Consider the following 18,307-nt stretch of genomic DNA (forward strand, 5'->3'; position numbering starts at 1 on the left):
TCCATGAGGATATTGATTTTGATATATTATATTGGAGGTCTAAATTCAAAATGGTAACATCTATTTGTGTTTTTCAGCGAATGATCGCTAATACAGTGAGAATAGTGAGATACTGCAGAAGTCTGCCATTCAGTAAGTAAACATAACTGTCTTTAAAAGTCTTAACTTGACTGGGAAGGTTTCTAAGTGCTTGGGTATACAGGGCACTGTTATAATAAAGGTGGTATTTCTCTTTCCCATCGTCTCTCAGGTGCAGAACCATCTCAGACCAGTAAGAACCACCCGGACGTGAGGAGCTACGTGCGCCAGCTGACTGTGATTGACAACCAGAGAACACTGTCTCAGCTCTCCCACAGACTGGAGCCACGCAGGACCTGAAGCCTCCCTGGACACTGGACAGACACTGGACAGCTACAGTACATGTCTCATGCTGCTGCTCTACTGCCAAAAATAAGCTTGCTTTACATGTTGTACCAATACACACACATATCCACTCTGCTACATGGAACTTCACATTATTATACATACAGTATAGTCAAGTATGCTACAGAGTTCATCAGTTCCACCTTCAACTGTATTTTCAAATGTCAGTATAATTTCTGCTTCTTGTTTCCTTTTGTGTATTGTTCTCATTTTTTTAAACACTCTGCTTTAAATTTCACCAAGTATTTTCAAATTCATCTCATTCTCATGTCCCTGAAGCTCTAGTTGATTATTTGAAGTCACCAGCCCCATGAAAATGACACACTCTATAAAGTGAATGATCTTTTGGAAATAATCATCCATTCGATTGTTGTACAAGAATCTGTGAAGTTTATGTTAAACAGAGAACTTTTCCAGATGGAAACATTGGCTCTTACTTCACTCTCTGACCTCCTAAATTCAAAATCCTGATATTCAGTTGTGGTTTCCTGTCTTTTTTCTAAATCAGATTGTATTTATAAATATTTTAGTTTGAGGCTTTTTATTACACATGTTGTACAATGTATTCATATATGTATTATAACCTCAGCATGCAATGATTTGAGATGTTGGGCTGGATATACAGTATGTGAGCACATTCCTCTTTCAAAGTATGTAAGGTAACTGTTGTCTGCAATTATTTTAGACATGTTTATTGTGTAAATATTAAAAACAAATTAGATGTATCTGCTGATGATGCTGTCCATTCATTATTTTGATAACTATTTAGTATAATAGCTAATTATGAGCTAAGATGAAAATATATTTAGAGTAGCACGAAATAATATTTCAAATACACTTTTATGCTGTCATAGTATGTCTTTTGATGATAGGAAAACTAATTAAATTCCCTATTATTGCAGGTGTTGGTTGTTATATCATAGACTGCTACTTCTATTTAATGGTGTCGTTGGGGGTGTACCGATTTTGTCCATTGAGTGGAGCTGTTGTCATCAGAATTTGTGAAACTCTTCGAAAGATTTTAGGATACTTCCCTGGTTTTAATGTCTATGGCTATTTCTCTTTAGCGTTCAGCACTCAGCCCGAGTCAAGGAAGAAATTTGGTAACTAGACATGACTGTGTGGGGAAATCATAAACGTCACGCCCGGGTTCCCGGAAAGTGGGTTCTTTACAGTAGGTATATGTTTACCTGCAGAAGTTAAGCTAACCATTGGATCTGTCAAACAGATTTTTTGCTATTATTTGTTGGAAAATTCAAAGGTAGGCTAGGTACTAATATCGCATTATAATTCGGTGAGTAGGCCTACGCGCCATTAAATGTTTTCCATTACATACTTTTTTTTAAAGTTGTGAATAACCCATTTTGTTCATGTTTATTTTATAGTTGTCTATGTTTGGCAAAAGCTTTGGTCTCGTGCGTTAAAGTGCTTCCACTTTTAGTAATACGCAACATGCGTGTCATCGAGGAAATGGCCAGTCTTGCCTTAAATTCGTGTTGAACCTGAGCTGCTGAAGTGTCTTAATTTGGCTAAATTATATTTAACAACATTTACACTAGCCTATACATGCAACATAAACAATGGACCATTCCCATCCAGTAGCGTACCCATTGTTTTCCTTGACATGGCAACCTGGGTAGACGTAACATAGTAAATGTAAATCCAGAATACTACAATTAGTATGATATGTTACGTTTCGTGTGGTATGTATTAATTTGTGGATGTCCATCATTTATTTTGTATGCTGCAAAGTAGCTAAAAAGTAGTAAGTAGTTGCAAAGTTGCTAATTAGCTAAAATGCTAAAGTTGTCCTTGTTGAGATTCAAACGCGAACCTTTGGGTTGCTAAATGTTCACTATATAAGCCTTCCCGTCCACCCCGACCAACCACCCTAAGTAACCTTCTGTCTTTTCTAACCATACCAAATCTCTGAGACCAGGCTGGAGATAGGGTCTCTCCAAAGTAAACAGAGCACAGTAGTTTTAGACAGTGCTGACCTCTTGGGTGCACCAGTATTGTAGTAAATATTACTGTTTATTACACAAATTGCATATGATATTGTTCTTAAATCACATACATTTTCTTAGGGTTGTGGAGAATTTGAGGGGAATATTATGGACAATCTTGACCACCCAACATGTTGTCCACAATACAATGTTGATACACTGTAGCCTATTCAGTGTAATAGCTCTGTCATGAACACCAGTTTGTCATTATATCAGGTTGTGTTCTTTCATCATTAGTGTTGTTTTATCCCTGGTTGAATTATTTACTGTAAATGCCTGGAGGCATTTTGATTATGTAAGTAACAGCAGTGAGACTTCTACTTTGTTTTGTTTTGGGTGGTAGTTTAAACACTGCAGCTTCTCTGAAACTGAAGTTTGTAATTCCTGATGGGACACAGTTTGTAATCATATCCACCACAGGGATGATATGGATGGGTAAAGCAGATGAGGTTAATTCAATACATTTGATTATTTCCGTTACATTTTTACATTTTCATCTGTAGAGCTCTGGCAGGTATCTACTTGCCTGTATATTTTCACATGGATATTAGTCCATTATTTCAATGCCTGCAGCAGAGTGTTTACTTTCCAGTGAGGACAGGCAAAAACGAGCTCCAATATCCCAGTAACCCTGGCGTCTTGAGTGGCTACAGAAAATGTCGGAGCTGCTCATGTACTGAGAAGATTGGTGTGAAGCTAAGTATAGCATGAATAGCCGTAAATCAGTAGAGAGCATTGGCTCCCCTCTGTGACAATGGAGGCATTTCCTGCTGGGCTGGATAGCAATCCTGAATCAGGTCAAGGTAACAGCCTCTTAAAAGCCATAATTGCTGAGCAGTAAATGGGAAACTTCTGAACAATAACCGAGCTACAATTTCCTGTAATGAAGGGGTTATTTCTTTACAAGATGCATTTAGGTTGTTATTTAAAAACAAAAGGAAGCACTAATTGTTTTCTGCAGGCACAAAGTTGATGGTTTGGTGTTCCCTCTCCCTATAGATTGCACTTTCATTTATATACATTAGGAAGACATAGTCCCTGTTATTTGAATATAGAATTAGAGGTGTGTAGCACCTTCTTTGGGTTTGTTTTTAAAACAAGTGTGTAGTGATAGTGTGTCATTAAAAGTTTGCAGTGATTCATGGGAGACTAGAGGATGCAGTCCCTTTACTAGCTCTGCTGTGTCTAGCTCAGTAGCCTTGTACAGACACTAGACTGTGCTGGAATAGTCAGTGACTTTGGCCGTGTGTATTTTGTGCAAACTGATCACAGTAGAGGGAGAATGCATGCCATGGATACCATCCATAGTTCTTATACAAGCAGAGGATCCTGGGACACTCACTTAGTGCTTACTGGTACTGGTGACTGTGTGGCGTAGGTCTGGGGCAGGCGGGCGTGTTGAATGTCCCGTAAATCACTGGCTGAGATCAGGGATATCACAGTGCCACTCCGGGCAGACATAGCCAATGACACAGAGGCCTCCCTGAGGTACTGTTAGCAGCACATCCAGCTTCTCAGTCACACGCTCTAATGGTGTGCTCAAGTGTACAGCTGCTCTCTTAGTGTGTCACTGGTGCAGGACTTTTACCTTGAGGAATCAGAGGGGTCTTTTCTGGGAACAAGCCTATGACAGATTTGAGCATCGGTTCTAAACTGCTTTTTAGTGAACTCTGCTTATTATCTCCTTCCCTGTGGTCCTCCAGACAGACGTTGAGTTGGGGCTGAGTGTTATTATGAGATGTTGTCTCTCAGTGCCTCCTTTGTGCAAATCAAGTTTGATGACATCCACTTCTACGAGAACTGCGGCGGCGGCAGCTTCGGGAGCGTGTACCGAGCCAGGTGGATCTCTCAGGACAAAGAGGTGGCGGTGAAAAAGCTGCTCAAGATCGAAAATGAGGTAGGAGTCCTAATTGCTGAGGCTTTTCATATACTTTTTAATTGTCGGTATAGTAATCATTTTAATTGCTACCCCATTTAGTTATTATACTCCCCCTCGCCTTGTGCACAGAATTTCACATACTGTATGCTTTAAAAGAACGACTATTGCCAAATGAGGGATCATATTAGGCCCAATTAAAGCATGGGTTTCTGAGTCTGGAGATTTCTTGTAAGTGATAGCCTCATTGTCTTGAGACAAAAATACATCTGATATACACTACATGACTAAAGGTATGTGGATACCTGCTCGTTGAACATCTCATTCCAAAATATGGGCATTAATATGGAGTTTGTCCCCCCTTTGCTGCTATAACAGTCTCCACTCTTCTGGGAAGGCTTTCCACTAGATGTTGGAACATTGCTGCGGGGACTTGCTTCCATTCAGCCACAAGAGCATTAGTGAGGTCGGGCACTGATGTTTGGCGATTACGCCTGGCTCGCAGTTGGCGTTCCAATTTATCCCAAAGGTGTTCGATGGGGTTGAGGTCAGGGCTCTGTGCAGGCCAGTCAAGTACTTCCACACAGATCTCGACAAACCATTTCTGTATGGACCTCGCTTTGTGCACGAGGGCATTGTCATGCAGAAACAGGAAAGGGCCTTCCCCAAACTGTTGCCACAAAGTTGGAAGCACAGAATCATCTAGAATGTCATTGTAAGCTGTAGCGTTAAGATTAAGGGGCGTAGCCCGAACCATGAAAAACAGCCCCAAACCATTATTCCTCCTCCACCAAACTTTACAGTTGGCACTATGCATTTTTTATTTATTTAACCTTTATTTAACTAGGCAAGTCAGTGAAGAACAAATTCTTATTTACAATGACGGCCTACACCGGCTAAACCCGGACGACGCTGGGCCAATTGTGCGCCGCCCTATGGGACTCCCAATCACGGCCGGTTGTGATACAGCCTGGAATCGAACCAGGGGGTCTGTAGTGACGCCTCAAGCACTAGAGATGCAGTGCTTTAGACCGCCTCGGGAGCCCAGGGCCAGGTAGCGTTCTCCTGGCATCCGCCAAACCCAGATTTGTCCGTCGGACTGGCAGATGGTGAAGCGTGATTCATCACTCCAGAGAACACGTTTCCACTGCTCCAGAGTCCAATGGTGGTGAGGTTTACACCACTCCAGCCGACGCTTAGCATTGCGCATAGTGATCTTAGGCTTGTGTGTGGCTTCTTGGCCATGGAAACCCATTTCATGAAGCTCCCGACGAACAGTTCCTGTGCTGACATTGCTTCCAGAGGCAGTTTGGAACTTGGTAGTGAGTGTTGCAACTGAGTGTTACGCACTTCAGCACTCGGCGGTCCCGTTCTGTGAGCTTGTGTGGCCTACCACTTTGCGTCTGAACCGTTGTTGCTCCTAGACATTTCCACTTTACAATAACAGCACTTACAGTTGACGGGGCAGCTCTAGCAGGGCAGAAATTTGACGAACTGACTTGTTGGTAAGGTGGCATCCTATGTCTGTGTCACGTTGAAAGTCACTGAGCTCTTCAGTAAGGCTATTCTACTGCCAATGTTTGTCTATGGAGAGTGCATGGCTGTGTGCTCGGTTTTATACACCTGTCAGCAACAGGTGTGGCTGAAATAGCCGAATCACTAATTTGGAGGGGTGTCCACATACTTTTGTATATATAGTGTACCTTTTCATGCGTATTCTATTTAATAGGGCTATTTCGGGGTGTGTAGAAATATTTTCACTGATATCCATTGATCTTCAGTAGCAAAATTATTGTAATTAATGGAAATGCAATGCAGTCCTTTTTTTCAATGCAATTTTCTACCCAGTTTAGATGTCAGCTACAGTGCCTTCAGAAAGTATTCATACCCCTTGACTTATTCCACATTTTGTAGTGTTACAGCCTGAATTCAAAATGGATTAAATATTTATTTTTTCTCACCCATCTACACACATTAGACATTTTTGCAAATATATTGAAAATGAAATATAAATGAATTTACATACAGTACCAGTCAAAAGTTTGGACACACCTACTCATTCAAGGGTTTTTCTTTATTTTTACTACTTTTTACATTGTAGAATAATAGTGAAGACATCAAAACTATGAAATAACACAAATGTGTCTTATTTCATAGTTTTGAAGTCTTCACTATTATTCTACAATGTAGAAAATAGTAAAACTAAAGAAAAACCTTTTAATGAGTAGATGTGTCCAAACTTTTGACTGGTACTGTAAGTATTCACACCCCTTAGTCAATACATGTTAGAATCATCTTTCGCAGTGATTACAGCTGTGAGTCTTTCTGGGTAAATCTCTAAGAGCTTTGCACACCTGGATTGTCCAATATTTGCCCATTATTCTTTTCAAAATTCTTCAAGATCTGTCAAATTGAATGGGGATCATTGCTAGACAACCATTTTCCAGTCTTGCCATTTTCAAGCAGATTTGAGTCAAAACTGTAACTCAGCCAGTCAGCATTCACTGTCTTCTTGGTAAGCAACTCCAGTGTAGATTTGGCTTTGTGTTTTAGGTTATTGTCCTGCTGAAAGTTGAATTTATCTCCCAGTGTCTGGTGGAAAGCAGACTGAACCAGGTTTTCCCGTGCTTAGCTCCATTCCGTTTCGATTACAAGCATACCCATAACATGATGCAGCCACCACTATGCTTGAAAATATTGAGATTGGTACCCAAATATGCCCCAAACATAACACTTTGTATTCTGGACAAAAAGTTAATTTCTTAATTTGCTTTGCCACATATTTTGCAGTATTACTTTAGTGCCTTGTTGCAAACAGAATGCATGCTTTGGAATATGTTTATTCTGTACAGGCTTCATTCTTTTCATTCTGTCAATTAGGTTAGTATTGTGGAGTAACTACAATGTTGTTGATCCATCCTCAGTTTTCTCCTATCACAGCCATTAAACTCTATAACTGTTTTAAAGTCACCATGGGCATCATGGTGAAATCCCTGAACGGTTTCCTCTCTGTCAACTGAGTTAGGAAGGACGTCTGTATCTTTGTAGTTACTGGGTGTATTGATACACCATCCAAAGTGAAAATTAATAACTTCACCATGCTCAAAGGGATATTCAATGTCTGCTTTTTTTTTTTTTTTTTACCCAATACCAATAGGTGCCCTTCTTTGCAAGGCATTGGAAAACCTCCCTGGTCAATTTAATCCATTTTAAATTCAGGCTGTAACACAACAACATTTGGAAAAAGTCAAGGGGTGTGAATACTTTCTGAAGGCACTGTACCTATTTAGTATATTTTGTTTGTGAATTCTATGTTTGCCTGTGTGTCCCCTGTTCAGGCTGAAATCCTCAGTGTACTGAGCCATCGGAACATCATTCAGTTCTATGGGGCGGTCCTTGAAGCACCCAACTATGGAATCGTCACTGGTAAGTCTGCACAACCCTAATCTTGCCTGTTTGTCATACAATAGTAACCACAGCTATTATCTCCTCAGCAGCTTCAGACCACGTTTATATCTATTGTGTTAATGGAAAAACCAACAAACACCATCTGTTCATGCTTATTTCACAGCTATTTGGTTTGCTTAGAACTGAATCGTGCTGTGGTCTATATTAACACATTAGTTAGTAGATGGCTTTATGGTTCAGTAAGATTACATGTTGCTGGCTTTTTGTTAATGTTAGTGACTGAGATGTTTTTTGAGTTCATAACATGTGACAGTCCTCGCCCTGTGGTATGGGGAACCCCTCCCTGCGCATATTCTGAATATCACATCACATGGCAGTCATAGGCAGACTCAATGCTTCCATGATTAGGATGTTAGCTATTCACTTTTCAGCCGTTGAGTGGTGAATGATACTGCCATTGATAGGAATAGTGCTCACTAGATATTTATTTATTGTATTGATTTATACTTTGTGGATTTTCACCTTTCATTTACAAATATGAGTTTTACTACTTACTGTACACCTCCATTTCCTCCCTTATCTCTTCCTTAGGGGTTTTTAAGCATGCAACTGCACTTATGGTGAACTCTTGTATACAGCCTTGCCTCAGACATGATTCTATCATTGTTCCCTATAACACATTTTTTGGGCAAGCTTAAAGGACAATAACACTCAAAAACGATATTGTGGTATTTGTTTCATTAATTACGTTTTCAAGATATAGAACTTTCCAAATACAGAAAGTAATGATGTGTCCAAACGCATGTATCAACAGTGGACTGTATCAACAGTGGACTAATGAAACAAACAAAAGTGGTATTTTCCTTTAAGTTTTTGTCCTTTTGTTCATGATCTACTTTCGCAGTTTGGCCTTACACTGACCTAAGCAATCAGGTCATTTTGGAAGTGTCCAACCACTACTTTTAGGATGATTTCCACAAATGACATTTAACTACATGTACTCTTTCCCATTCAATGTTGGGCCACCCACACTCCCATGCTTACTCCACCTGCTCCTGCTCTGCTCCCATAGATCGTGGAAGGTTGTTGTATGGAAACATGCAGCCCTAGTTGGAAAAAAAACCTAAATCACATTGTATAAGCATTGTGTGCGACTTCATGGATTGAGGAATTGGAAAAAATCTTTGTTAAAATCCGGTATTGCTCGGAGAGGAAAACAGATGCCCCTTTGATGTTTCCTCTGTCTGTTTGTCTTATAATACAGTCAGAAATGCCCTATAGTCGCTACGAGGCAGTAATGTTCAAATCTTTCACAGAGTTCTCATACTTTACCATTCACTCCTCTGGCCAGTGTTACATGAGTGCGAGAGATGGTGTTGGCTCAGTGTTTCCGTTGCAGTCGTTTTGCTGTGGCGCTGTGCCATGGCAAAATCATTGCTGCCACGTCAAAAAAATAAGGAACATGAAAATATATTTCTGCCGAGGCGCACTTTGAAGATGCTAGAACAGTCCACATTTACTTTTCCTCTGCAAACAAAACGAGTAATGAATAGAAAAATCGGACAACCCCATAGTAGAATAGTTTTCTAGATAAATATTCCCCTTGAGGTGCATTCAAGTTACGAGTGCCATAGGGATGGAAACATTGATTCTGACAAGCAGTCAATGCACAACAATTCTTTCAATCGCGAAAACAGCAGTTTTTATGGCCTTTATTTCCATTCCTAATTGATTTATTTCACAACTCCTAAATATGCGCGAACTGCACCATTTAAACCTGGAGTTTTTAGCAGCTGCATGGTTAAGCAGGTTACTTCTCTGCAATTCACCATTAGGGCACAGGGGAGATTGCGGCTAAAGTCACTTGTAGGGTAACTTGTGGTAAAATGCCACCCTACCTAAAATCATTTTCTTGGAGTGACTTAAAAGATTGTGATGAGACAGATTGCATTTTTTGTTGCACAAGAGTAGTGGCCACCAGGAAAAGTGGTTTCAGTAAAATGTACAGGCGGGGGCGTGTTACCCCAAGTGGCGATATACCCCAAGTTACCCTAACAGGTAGGCAGACCGACATTATATTCACTGTTTATGCTATCAATAGGATGCTACTATTAAAAGATCACATTTGAGATCTAGCTAATGATTAGCCCAATAGGCTAAATGTAGATAGGCAACCTCATGCTTCAGACTTTTGATTTATAGCCACTATGCTGCATCAGTTGGGCTACAGATGATAATGCTTATTGCTAATAGCATACCTGTCCAATATGTTAAAATAATTATAACAAATAATTTTACCAATATGTTATTGGGCTCATTTCTGGAGGTGGAAATTAAATTTTAGATGGTGTCAGCATAATTGTATTTCCATTCACTTTGGATTAGTGTCCTTTTAATAAGTCACCAGAACTGATCTTTTCGGATTTTCTTCAACCCCCCCCCCCCCCCCCCCGCAATATCCAGAGGAAACACTGGGTTGGCTGGTTGTCAAGGAGCTGCTGTCTCTATTTATCAAAGCAGAATCTAATTAGCACCAGGTAAAGGAAAATGTTTTATGACAATTCTGATCATGCCATTTCCACATCAACTCAGTTATAAATTTCTCCTATCTGCTCATATATCAGGGGCTGGTGTCTCGTCTATCTAACAAACAATGTCTATCTGTGATAGAAGGAGTCAGGCGCAGGAGGTAAAATATCGAAGTCCAGAGTTTTAATCCGCCCCAAGCGTCAAATGAAACTGTACAAGGGAAAACATCCACCTTGGCAATAACACAGTGAAATGTAGCTCAACCGAGCTACACGCTCTCACAACAAAACAATCACTCACAAAGACAAGGGGAACAGAGGGAACACTTATACACATACTAATTAGGGGAATGAGCACCAGGTGTGTGTGATTGACAAGACATGACAAGTGGAGTGATGAGAATGGGATCGGCAGTAGCTAGTACTCCGGTGATGACGAACGCCGAAGCCTGCCCGAACCAGGAGGGGGGGCAGCCTCGGCAGAAGTCGTGACAGTATCCCCCCCCCCATTTTGGGCAATGGTGTTCTACACTGCCTTTTTTTGTGTCCCAAATGTATTTATATATAAAACAATCGTGTTAACAACCCAATATTGTTAATCAGCCAGGTTGTCACCGACATACTTATAATATAATAGTAGCCTTACATTTTTATGTTTTATTTTATTAATGCCAATGCTGTTTTCTATGCTTGTTTTCACTTAATACTTTGGGTTACTGGTGCTATGTTGGATTTTATGAGGGTTGCCAGATTGGAGTAAAAAGCTGTATTTGTCCATTCTTTTTTGTGGTATCGGTGAAAGTATTTGATTTGGGAATGGGGATACATTTTCATGATGTGGGCAAACAGAAGACCTGCAAAAAATTCCCATGTTGCAACTGCATGGTATTTGCAACTATAACGAGTCTGGACAATTAAGCCATATCAATGCAGTTCAACAGGTTAATGTAAAATAATGAATTATGTTGGCTTACACTTATGGCACTTCCAAGGCCGTTTAATGATGATTATTACGGTCGTGTCAATCATGTTATATACTTAGGCTATTGTAACAAGGCATATGCCAGCATTGTAGGCCTACTGCCTCTACCCAGAGGCCTACTAGGCTTTCATGGTAACGGCCGTTAGAGCTCACTTTGCCACGTATGAGCCCTGGTTAGAGTCCCTGTTGCAGCTTTCACTTTCTTCCGCTACATTAGTGGCAGCGTTGGGATCACGTCCAGCTCATGTCTAGTTATGTGATCTAGTGGTGGGAAGCATTCTGTTTTTCCAAATTGTGTTGGGTGTAATTACATTGATATATCTAGTGAACAATGGATAAGCAACAATGGGTGTGACGGATAGAAGTTGTCACTACAGATGTGATCAAGCCTTACATCAAAGTTGCCTGAAGCTAAATGGAAAGTGTTATGCCCTGACCAGTTATTCAGAAGAAAATCCTATCCAATTTACATAAGTTAACTTACCAGTGTGGACCCAAAACAAACACATTATACACATTTACAAACTACCTGTTTAAAGTGTTATTTCAACCATGGTGTTCTTTTGTTACTAAAGCTTATATATCAAATAACCTGACAATGATCCACATCATATGGGTAGACAAATAATGTGTTATGCAGCAAAACACAACTATCCTTTTTTTAGGATGCAAACCGGAAATATGAATCACTGTTGATCCATCCTGTTCTGATCTAATGGATGTAGGATTTTCTACGGCCTAGAATCGAGGCCTTTCCCAGTCATGAAGGACGAAGCTAGGCCCCTGTTGGTTCTCATTGTCAAAGAACTCAAGTTAGGGGTTATATGTCAGCCTCTCCTATACCACTTTGCCCTACATGCTATACCCCAGAGGTTGTAAATAAACCTTTTTTACGGTGATAGAACTTGTATCATTATTATAGGGCTGTGAAAACCAGCATTTCTCACTGGAAATTGACATTGAACATAGCTTAAGGTTAGGGTATTTAATTCATTTCAGACTCTCCTATGCCACTATTCCCAACATCTTATATCCCATAGTTTGTAAATTAACTCTTTTTCAGCTGATATAACTTGTATCATTATTATAGAGCTGTGAAACCCATAGCCAAATGGCTTCAGACTGAGTATTTCTCACTGGACAAAAATGTATCCCTGTTCCCCAATCAAATACCTTTATCGATACCACAAAAAAATTAAAAATATTCTGCAATTTCCAACCCTCATAAAATTCGACAAAGCCTTGTATAAAATGCATTATAAAGAAAATGGTGTAATGTAGGTTCCAGAAAATATGAAATGCATTATAAAAAAAGGCCCTTTCTGACTACAAGTGCACTAGTATCCCAAAGTATTAAGCGAAAACAAGCATAGAAAACAGTTTTGGCATTAATAAATAAAAAAACAACATTAGGCTACTATTGTAGTATATTTCTTTACGTAATATGTAATTGTTGTACCGTATGTGTGTCTATAGTTTTGTTCAATGTTGTGTTAGTGTATGTAAGTAGTTTTGTCTGAAACTTTGTTCCCCCTGCTGCTGTTGGACCAGGTCTCTCTTGAAAAGTAGATTTTATGATGTATTGCTCTAATAACTTTCAAAAGATTGTTCTGAAGTTTGCCCTCCAAAAAAGTATTTTCCTACACAAAAAGTTGTGTATTTGTCAAGGTAGATGTAGGTGGGTGTGGTGGTGGAATCAGGCGCAGGACGCAGAACGTTAGTCCAACAGACTTTAGTAGATGCACACAAAAACAATCACGAATAAATGCCCTGAGGCGAAAACTCCGCACGTAGGCGAAAAGAACGGGCGCACTAACAGGTGCGACAAAACACTCCAAACAATTTGGAGAAATAGCTCAACCGAGCAAACAGTAGAATAACAGCCTACCGGCACGACAGTAAAACAATAACACACAACACTAGACAAACACAACGAGAACTTATAGGACACTAATTACACTAAACGATAACAGGTGTAACAACAATCAGACAAAAGCAAACGAACATAGAAACATGCAACGGTGGCAGCTAGTATTCCGGAGACGACGAACGCCGAAGCCTGCCCGAGCAAGGAAGAGAGGCAGCCTCGGCCGAAACCGTGACAGTACCCCCCCCTTGACGCGCGGCTCCAGACGTGCGCCGACTCCGGCCTCGGGGACGACCAGGAGGACGCGGAGCAGGGTGCGTCGGGTGCCCACGATGGAATTCCGTCAGGAGAGACGGGTCCAAAATGTTTCTCCTCGGCACCCAGCACCGTTCCTCCGGGCCGTACCCCTCCCACTCCACTAGATATTGGAGACCCCCCATCCGACGTCTCGAATCCAAGATGGACCGCACGGAGTACGCCGGTGCCCCCTCGATGTCCAATGGGGGCGGAGGAGTCTCCCTGATCTCACTTTCTTGGAGTGGGCCAGCTACCACCGGCCTGAGAAGAGACACATGGAACGAGGGGTTAATACTTTTATACTCAACAGGTAGTTGTAATTTGTAACACACCTCGTTCAACCTTCTCAGGACTTTAAATGGCCCTACAAACCGCCGACCCAGTTTCCGACAGGGCAGGCGAAGGGGCAGGTTTCTGGTAGAGAGCCAGACTCGATCACCAGGTGCGTACACCGGTCCCTCACTGCGGTGGAGATCGGCGCTCGCCTTATGACGACGGAGGGCCCGCTGCAGGTGGACGTGTGCAGCGTTCCATGTCTCCTCCGAGCGCCGCACCCACTCATCCACCGCAGGAGCCTCGATCTGGCTCTGCTGCCAAGGTGCCAGAACCGGCTGGTAACCCAACACACATTGGAAAGGGGTTAGGTTAGTGGAGGAATGGCGTAGGGAATTCTGGGCCATTTCAGCCCAGGGAACGTACCTGGCCCACTCCTCCGGCCGGTCCTGGCAGTATGTTCTAAGAAACCTACCCACATCCTGGTTCACACGTTCCACCTGCCCATTACTCTCCGGGTGGTAACCCGAGGTGAGGCTCACCGAGACCCCCAACCGCTCCATAAAAGCTCTCCAGACTCTGGAGGTAAATTGGGGACCTCGATCAGACACAATATCCTCGGGTACCCCGTCGTGCCGGAACACATGGGTGAATAGTGCTTTGGCGGTTTGCAGGGCAGTAGGAAGGCCCGGCATAGGGAGCAAACGACAGGCCTTAGAAAACCGGTCCACAACGACCAGTATAGTGGTATTCCCCTGTGAAGGAGGAAGGTCAGTGAGGAAATCCACCGAGAGGTGAGACCATGGTCGTTGTGGAACGGGCAGGGGTAGTAACTTACCCCTAGGCAGATGTCTAGGCGCCTTACACTGGGCGCACACCGAGCAGGAGGAAACATAAACCCTCACATCCCTCGCCAACGTGGGCCACCATGTCACGGTTTCGGCCGAGGCTGCCTCTCTCCCTTGTTCGGGCAGGCTTCGGCGTTCGTCGTCTCCGGAATTCTAGCTGCCACCGATTTATGTTTTCATGTTCGTTTGCTTTTGTCTGTTTGTGTCACACCTGTTTCTGTTTTACGTGATTAGTATCCTATAAGTTTCTCGTTGTGTTTGTCTTGTGTTGTGTGTGATTGTTTTCGTCAGTGTTGTGTTTGCTCGGTTGAGCATATTTCTCTCCACTGCGCTGGAGCTCGTTTGCACTCGTTTCGTGCACTACATATTTTGTCGCACCTGTTTGTGCGCATTTTGCCTACACGCCTTTGGCGTAGTTTAGCTGTTGGGCTTTGTTGCCCTGTTGCCTGTGTTTGGGTCGGAATACAGCTTTTGGAACCTACCGTCTGCGTCCTGCATCTGATTTCCTACACCACACCTACACACGCCCTGACAGAATCACACACCACCCATGGAATCAGCAGGAGCAGAAGCAGCCCAGACAAGACTGGAAGCCCAGGTTCGGGATCAGCAGGAGCAACTCCTGCAGATGGGGAACGCCCTGCAGGAGGTTATTTCCACACTCCGAGGCTGGGGTTCGCCTCCACCACCGCCCGCCCAGCCAGCACCATCGGTCAGCCCGCCCGTTCCAGCACCGGAACATCGAGGAGTCCGTCTATCTCTCCCGAGGGCTTACGACGGGACAGCGGCTGGGTGTCAGGGGTTCTTGCTCCAGGTCGAGCTGTACCTGGCCACAGTCCATCCGGCACCTTCAGGGCATGAGAGCGTGTCCGCCCTAATCTCCTGCCTGGCCGGTAAAGCGTTGGAGTGGGCCAACGCAGAGTGGAGGAAGATCGACGCCACGACCATCACCTACACCGAGTTCTCCCGCCGCTTTAGGGCGGTGTTCGACCATCCCCCGGAGGGGAAAGCGGCGGGGGAGCGTCTGGTCTTCCTTAGGCAGGGGAGGAGGAGTGCCCAGGAATTCGCACTCGAATTCCGTACTCTAGCGGCAGATGCAGGGTGGAATGATCGGGCCCTCATCGATCTCTACCGATGTAGCCTCAGAGAGGACGTCCGTCGGGAGCTGGCCTGTCGGGACGCCAGTCTCACTTTCGACCAGCTGGTCGACATGTCAATTAGGTTGGATCACCTATTGGCTACCCGCGGACGTCCTGAGGGGGGTCCGTCCATTCCATCCTCCAGCGCACCCGAGCCGTGTCCTATGGAGCTCGGGGGCGCTGGCGCTAGAGGTAGGAGGAGTCGGCAGAGTGGGGGGTCCATCCACTGCACCAACTGTGGTCGGGGAGGACACACCGCGGCTAGGTGCTGGGGATGGCCTCCTCGGGGAGATGACGACAGGTCCCGCACTGGGGATTCCCTCCAGGTGAGTAGGCGCCCCACTCACCCAGAGCTCACTGTTGCCCATTTTTGTATGCCTGTGTGTTTTCCGCAGGTAGCACCTCATTCCCAGTGTAAGGCGCTGGTAGATTCAGGCGCGGCTGGGAATTTCATTGATAAGAAGTTTTGTTTAGAGTTAGGGTTTCCCCTTCTCCCTGTGGAAGTTCCTTTTCCCGTTCACGCCCTAGATAGTCGTCCGTTGGGTACGGGCTTAATCAGGGAGGTCACGGCGCCACTTAGGATGTGTGCGCAGGGGAGTCATCAGGAGATTATACAACTGTTTCTGATTGACTCTCCTGCGTCTCCGGTGGTGCTGGGCATGCCCTGGTTAAGTACCCATAACCCCGTTATTTCGTGGCAGGAGAGGGCTCTGAAGGAGTGGTCTGCTCAGTGTGTGGGTAGATGTTTGGGCGTTTCCTTAGGGGCTACCTCGGTGGAAAGTCCAAACCAGGTGCCCGCATTGCCCATTCCACCTGAGTATGGGGATCTGGCTATCGCGTTTAGTAAGGCGAGGGCGACGCGATTGCCACCCCATAGGCAGGGGGATTGTGCGATAGACCTTCAGGCAGGAGCTGCGCTCCCACGGAGTCATGTGTATCCTCTGTCTCAGGAGGAGAAGAAAGCTATGGAGGTTTACATAGACGAATCACTGAGACAAGGATACATACGGCCGTCCACTTCCCCCGCGTCCTCGAGTTTCTTTTTCGTGAAGAAGAAGGATGGGGGGTTGCGTCCGTGCATCGACTACCGTGGTCTCAATCAGATTACGGTGAAGTATAGTTATCCACTCCCGCTGATTGCGACCATGACTGAGTCGTTGCATGGGGCGCGTTTCTTCACGAAATTAGATCTCAGGAGCGCGTACAACTTGGTGCGCATCAGGAAGGATGATGAATGGAAAACAGCCTTTAGTACCACCTCGGGCCATTACGAGTATCTCGTCATGCCATACGGGTTGATGAATGCTCCGTCAGTTTTCCAATCATTCGTGGATGAGATCTTCAGGGACATGCAGGGACAGGGAGTGGTGGTGTACATAGATGACATCCTCGTGTACTCACCTACCCGTGTCGAGCATGTGGCCCTGGTGCGCAGAGTGTTGCGGAGGCTGGTGGAGCACGACCTGTATGTGAAGGCAGAGAAGTGTCTGTTTTTCCAGGAGTCGATTTCCTTCTTGGGGTATCAGTTGTCTGCGTCAGGGGTGAAGATGGAGGTAGACCGAGTGTCAGCCGTGAGTAATTGGCAAACACCAACCACTGTGAAAGAGGTGCAGCAGTTTTTGGGGTTTGCGAATTACTACCGGAGGTTTATCCGGGGTTTTGGGCAGGTGGCAGCTCCCATCACGTCTCTCTTAAAGGGGGGCCCGGTGCGTCTGCAGTGGTCAGTCGAGGCGGACAGGGCTTTTAAGAAGCTGAAGGACCTGTTCACCTCGGCTCCGGTGCTGGCGCATCCGGATCCCTCCTTACCATTTCAGGTAGAGGTGGACGCGTCTGAAGCCGGTATTGGCGCCGTGCTGTCCCAACGGTCAGGCGCGCCACCTAAACTCCGCCCCGTTGCCTTCTATTCCAAGAAGCTCAGCCCGGCGGAGCGAAATTATGACGTAGGGGACAGGGAGCTGTTAGCTGTGGTCCAAGCCCTTAAGGTGTGGAGGCACTGGCTTGAGGGGGCTCAACACCCTTTCCTCATTTTGACGGACCACCGTAACCTGGAGTACATCCGGGCAGCGAGGAGGCTGAACCCTCGACAGGCTAGATGGAGTATGTTTTTGACCCGTTTCTCTTTTAAGATCACCTACATCCCTGGGTCACAAAACGGTAAGGCAGATGCGCTGTCTCGGCGGTATGACGGGGAGGAGAGGTCCGTGGAGCCCACTCCCATACTGCCGGAGTCGTGTCTAGTGGCACCGGTGGTGTGGGAGCTCGATTCTGAGCTCGAGCGGGCATTACGCACCGACCCTAGTCCACCACAATGCCCGGAGGGTCGGAAGTATGTTCCGCTCGAGTGTCGGGATCGATTGATCTATTGGGCTCACACGTCACCCTCCTCTGGACATCCGGGTATCGGCCGGACAGTGCACTGTCTTAGTGCCAAATATTGGTGGCCTACGTTGGCCAGGGATGTGAGGGTTTATGTTTCCTCCTGCTCGGTGTGCGCCCAGTGTAAGGCGCCTAGACATCTGCCTAGGGGTAAGTTACTACCCCTGCCCGTTCCACAACGACCATGGTCCCACCTCTCGGTGGATTTTATAACTGACCTTCCCCTCTCTCAAGGGAATACTACACTCCTGGTCGTTGTGGATCGGTTCTCTAAGGCCTGTCGT

The 18,307-nt window shown here is 44.7% G+C and overlaps 2 protein-coding genes across 3 annotated transcripts in view; both read left to right on the forward strand.

Annotated features, from left to right (window-relative positions):
* Positions 1–1,148, forward strand: part of LOC311144047 (rap guanine nucleotide exchange factor 4-like) — a gene marked incomplete at its 5' end in the record, with an annotated part of 53,028 nt that extends 51,880 nt beyond the window's left edge. For both annotated transcript variants that reach the window (XM_084179982.1, XM_084179983.1), the window contains 2 exons: positions 78–132; positions 251–1,148. In XM_084179982.1, the coding sequence (XP_084036108.1) occupies positions 78–132; positions 251–378 (183 nt within the window). In that variant the 3' untranslated portion in view covers positions 379–1,148. The remainder of the gene's footprint in view (positions 1–77; positions 133–250) is intronic.
* A 332-nt stretch (positions 1,149–1,480) lies between these two features.
* LOC311143643 (mitogen-activated protein kinase kinase kinase 20-like) overlaps positions 1,481–18,307 on the forward strand; it is a 62,978-nt gene continuing 46,151 nt past the window's right edge. Inside the window, exons 1-2 of the mRNA XM_084179511.1 lie at positions 1,481–4,326; positions 7,644–7,731. Coding sequence (XP_084035637.1) covers positions 4,168–4,326; positions 7,644–7,731 — 247 coding nt within the window. The 5' untranslated portion in view covers positions 1,481–4,167. The remainder of the gene's footprint in view (positions 4,327–7,643; positions 7,732–18,307) is intronic.

The sequence above is a fragment of the Coregonus lavaretus genome (genome assembly GCF_964263955.1).
Source record: "Coregonus lavaretus genome assembly, chromosome: 16".
NCBI lineage: Eukaryota > Metazoa > Chordata > Actinopteri > Salmoniformes > Salmonidae > Coregonus > Coregonus lavaretus.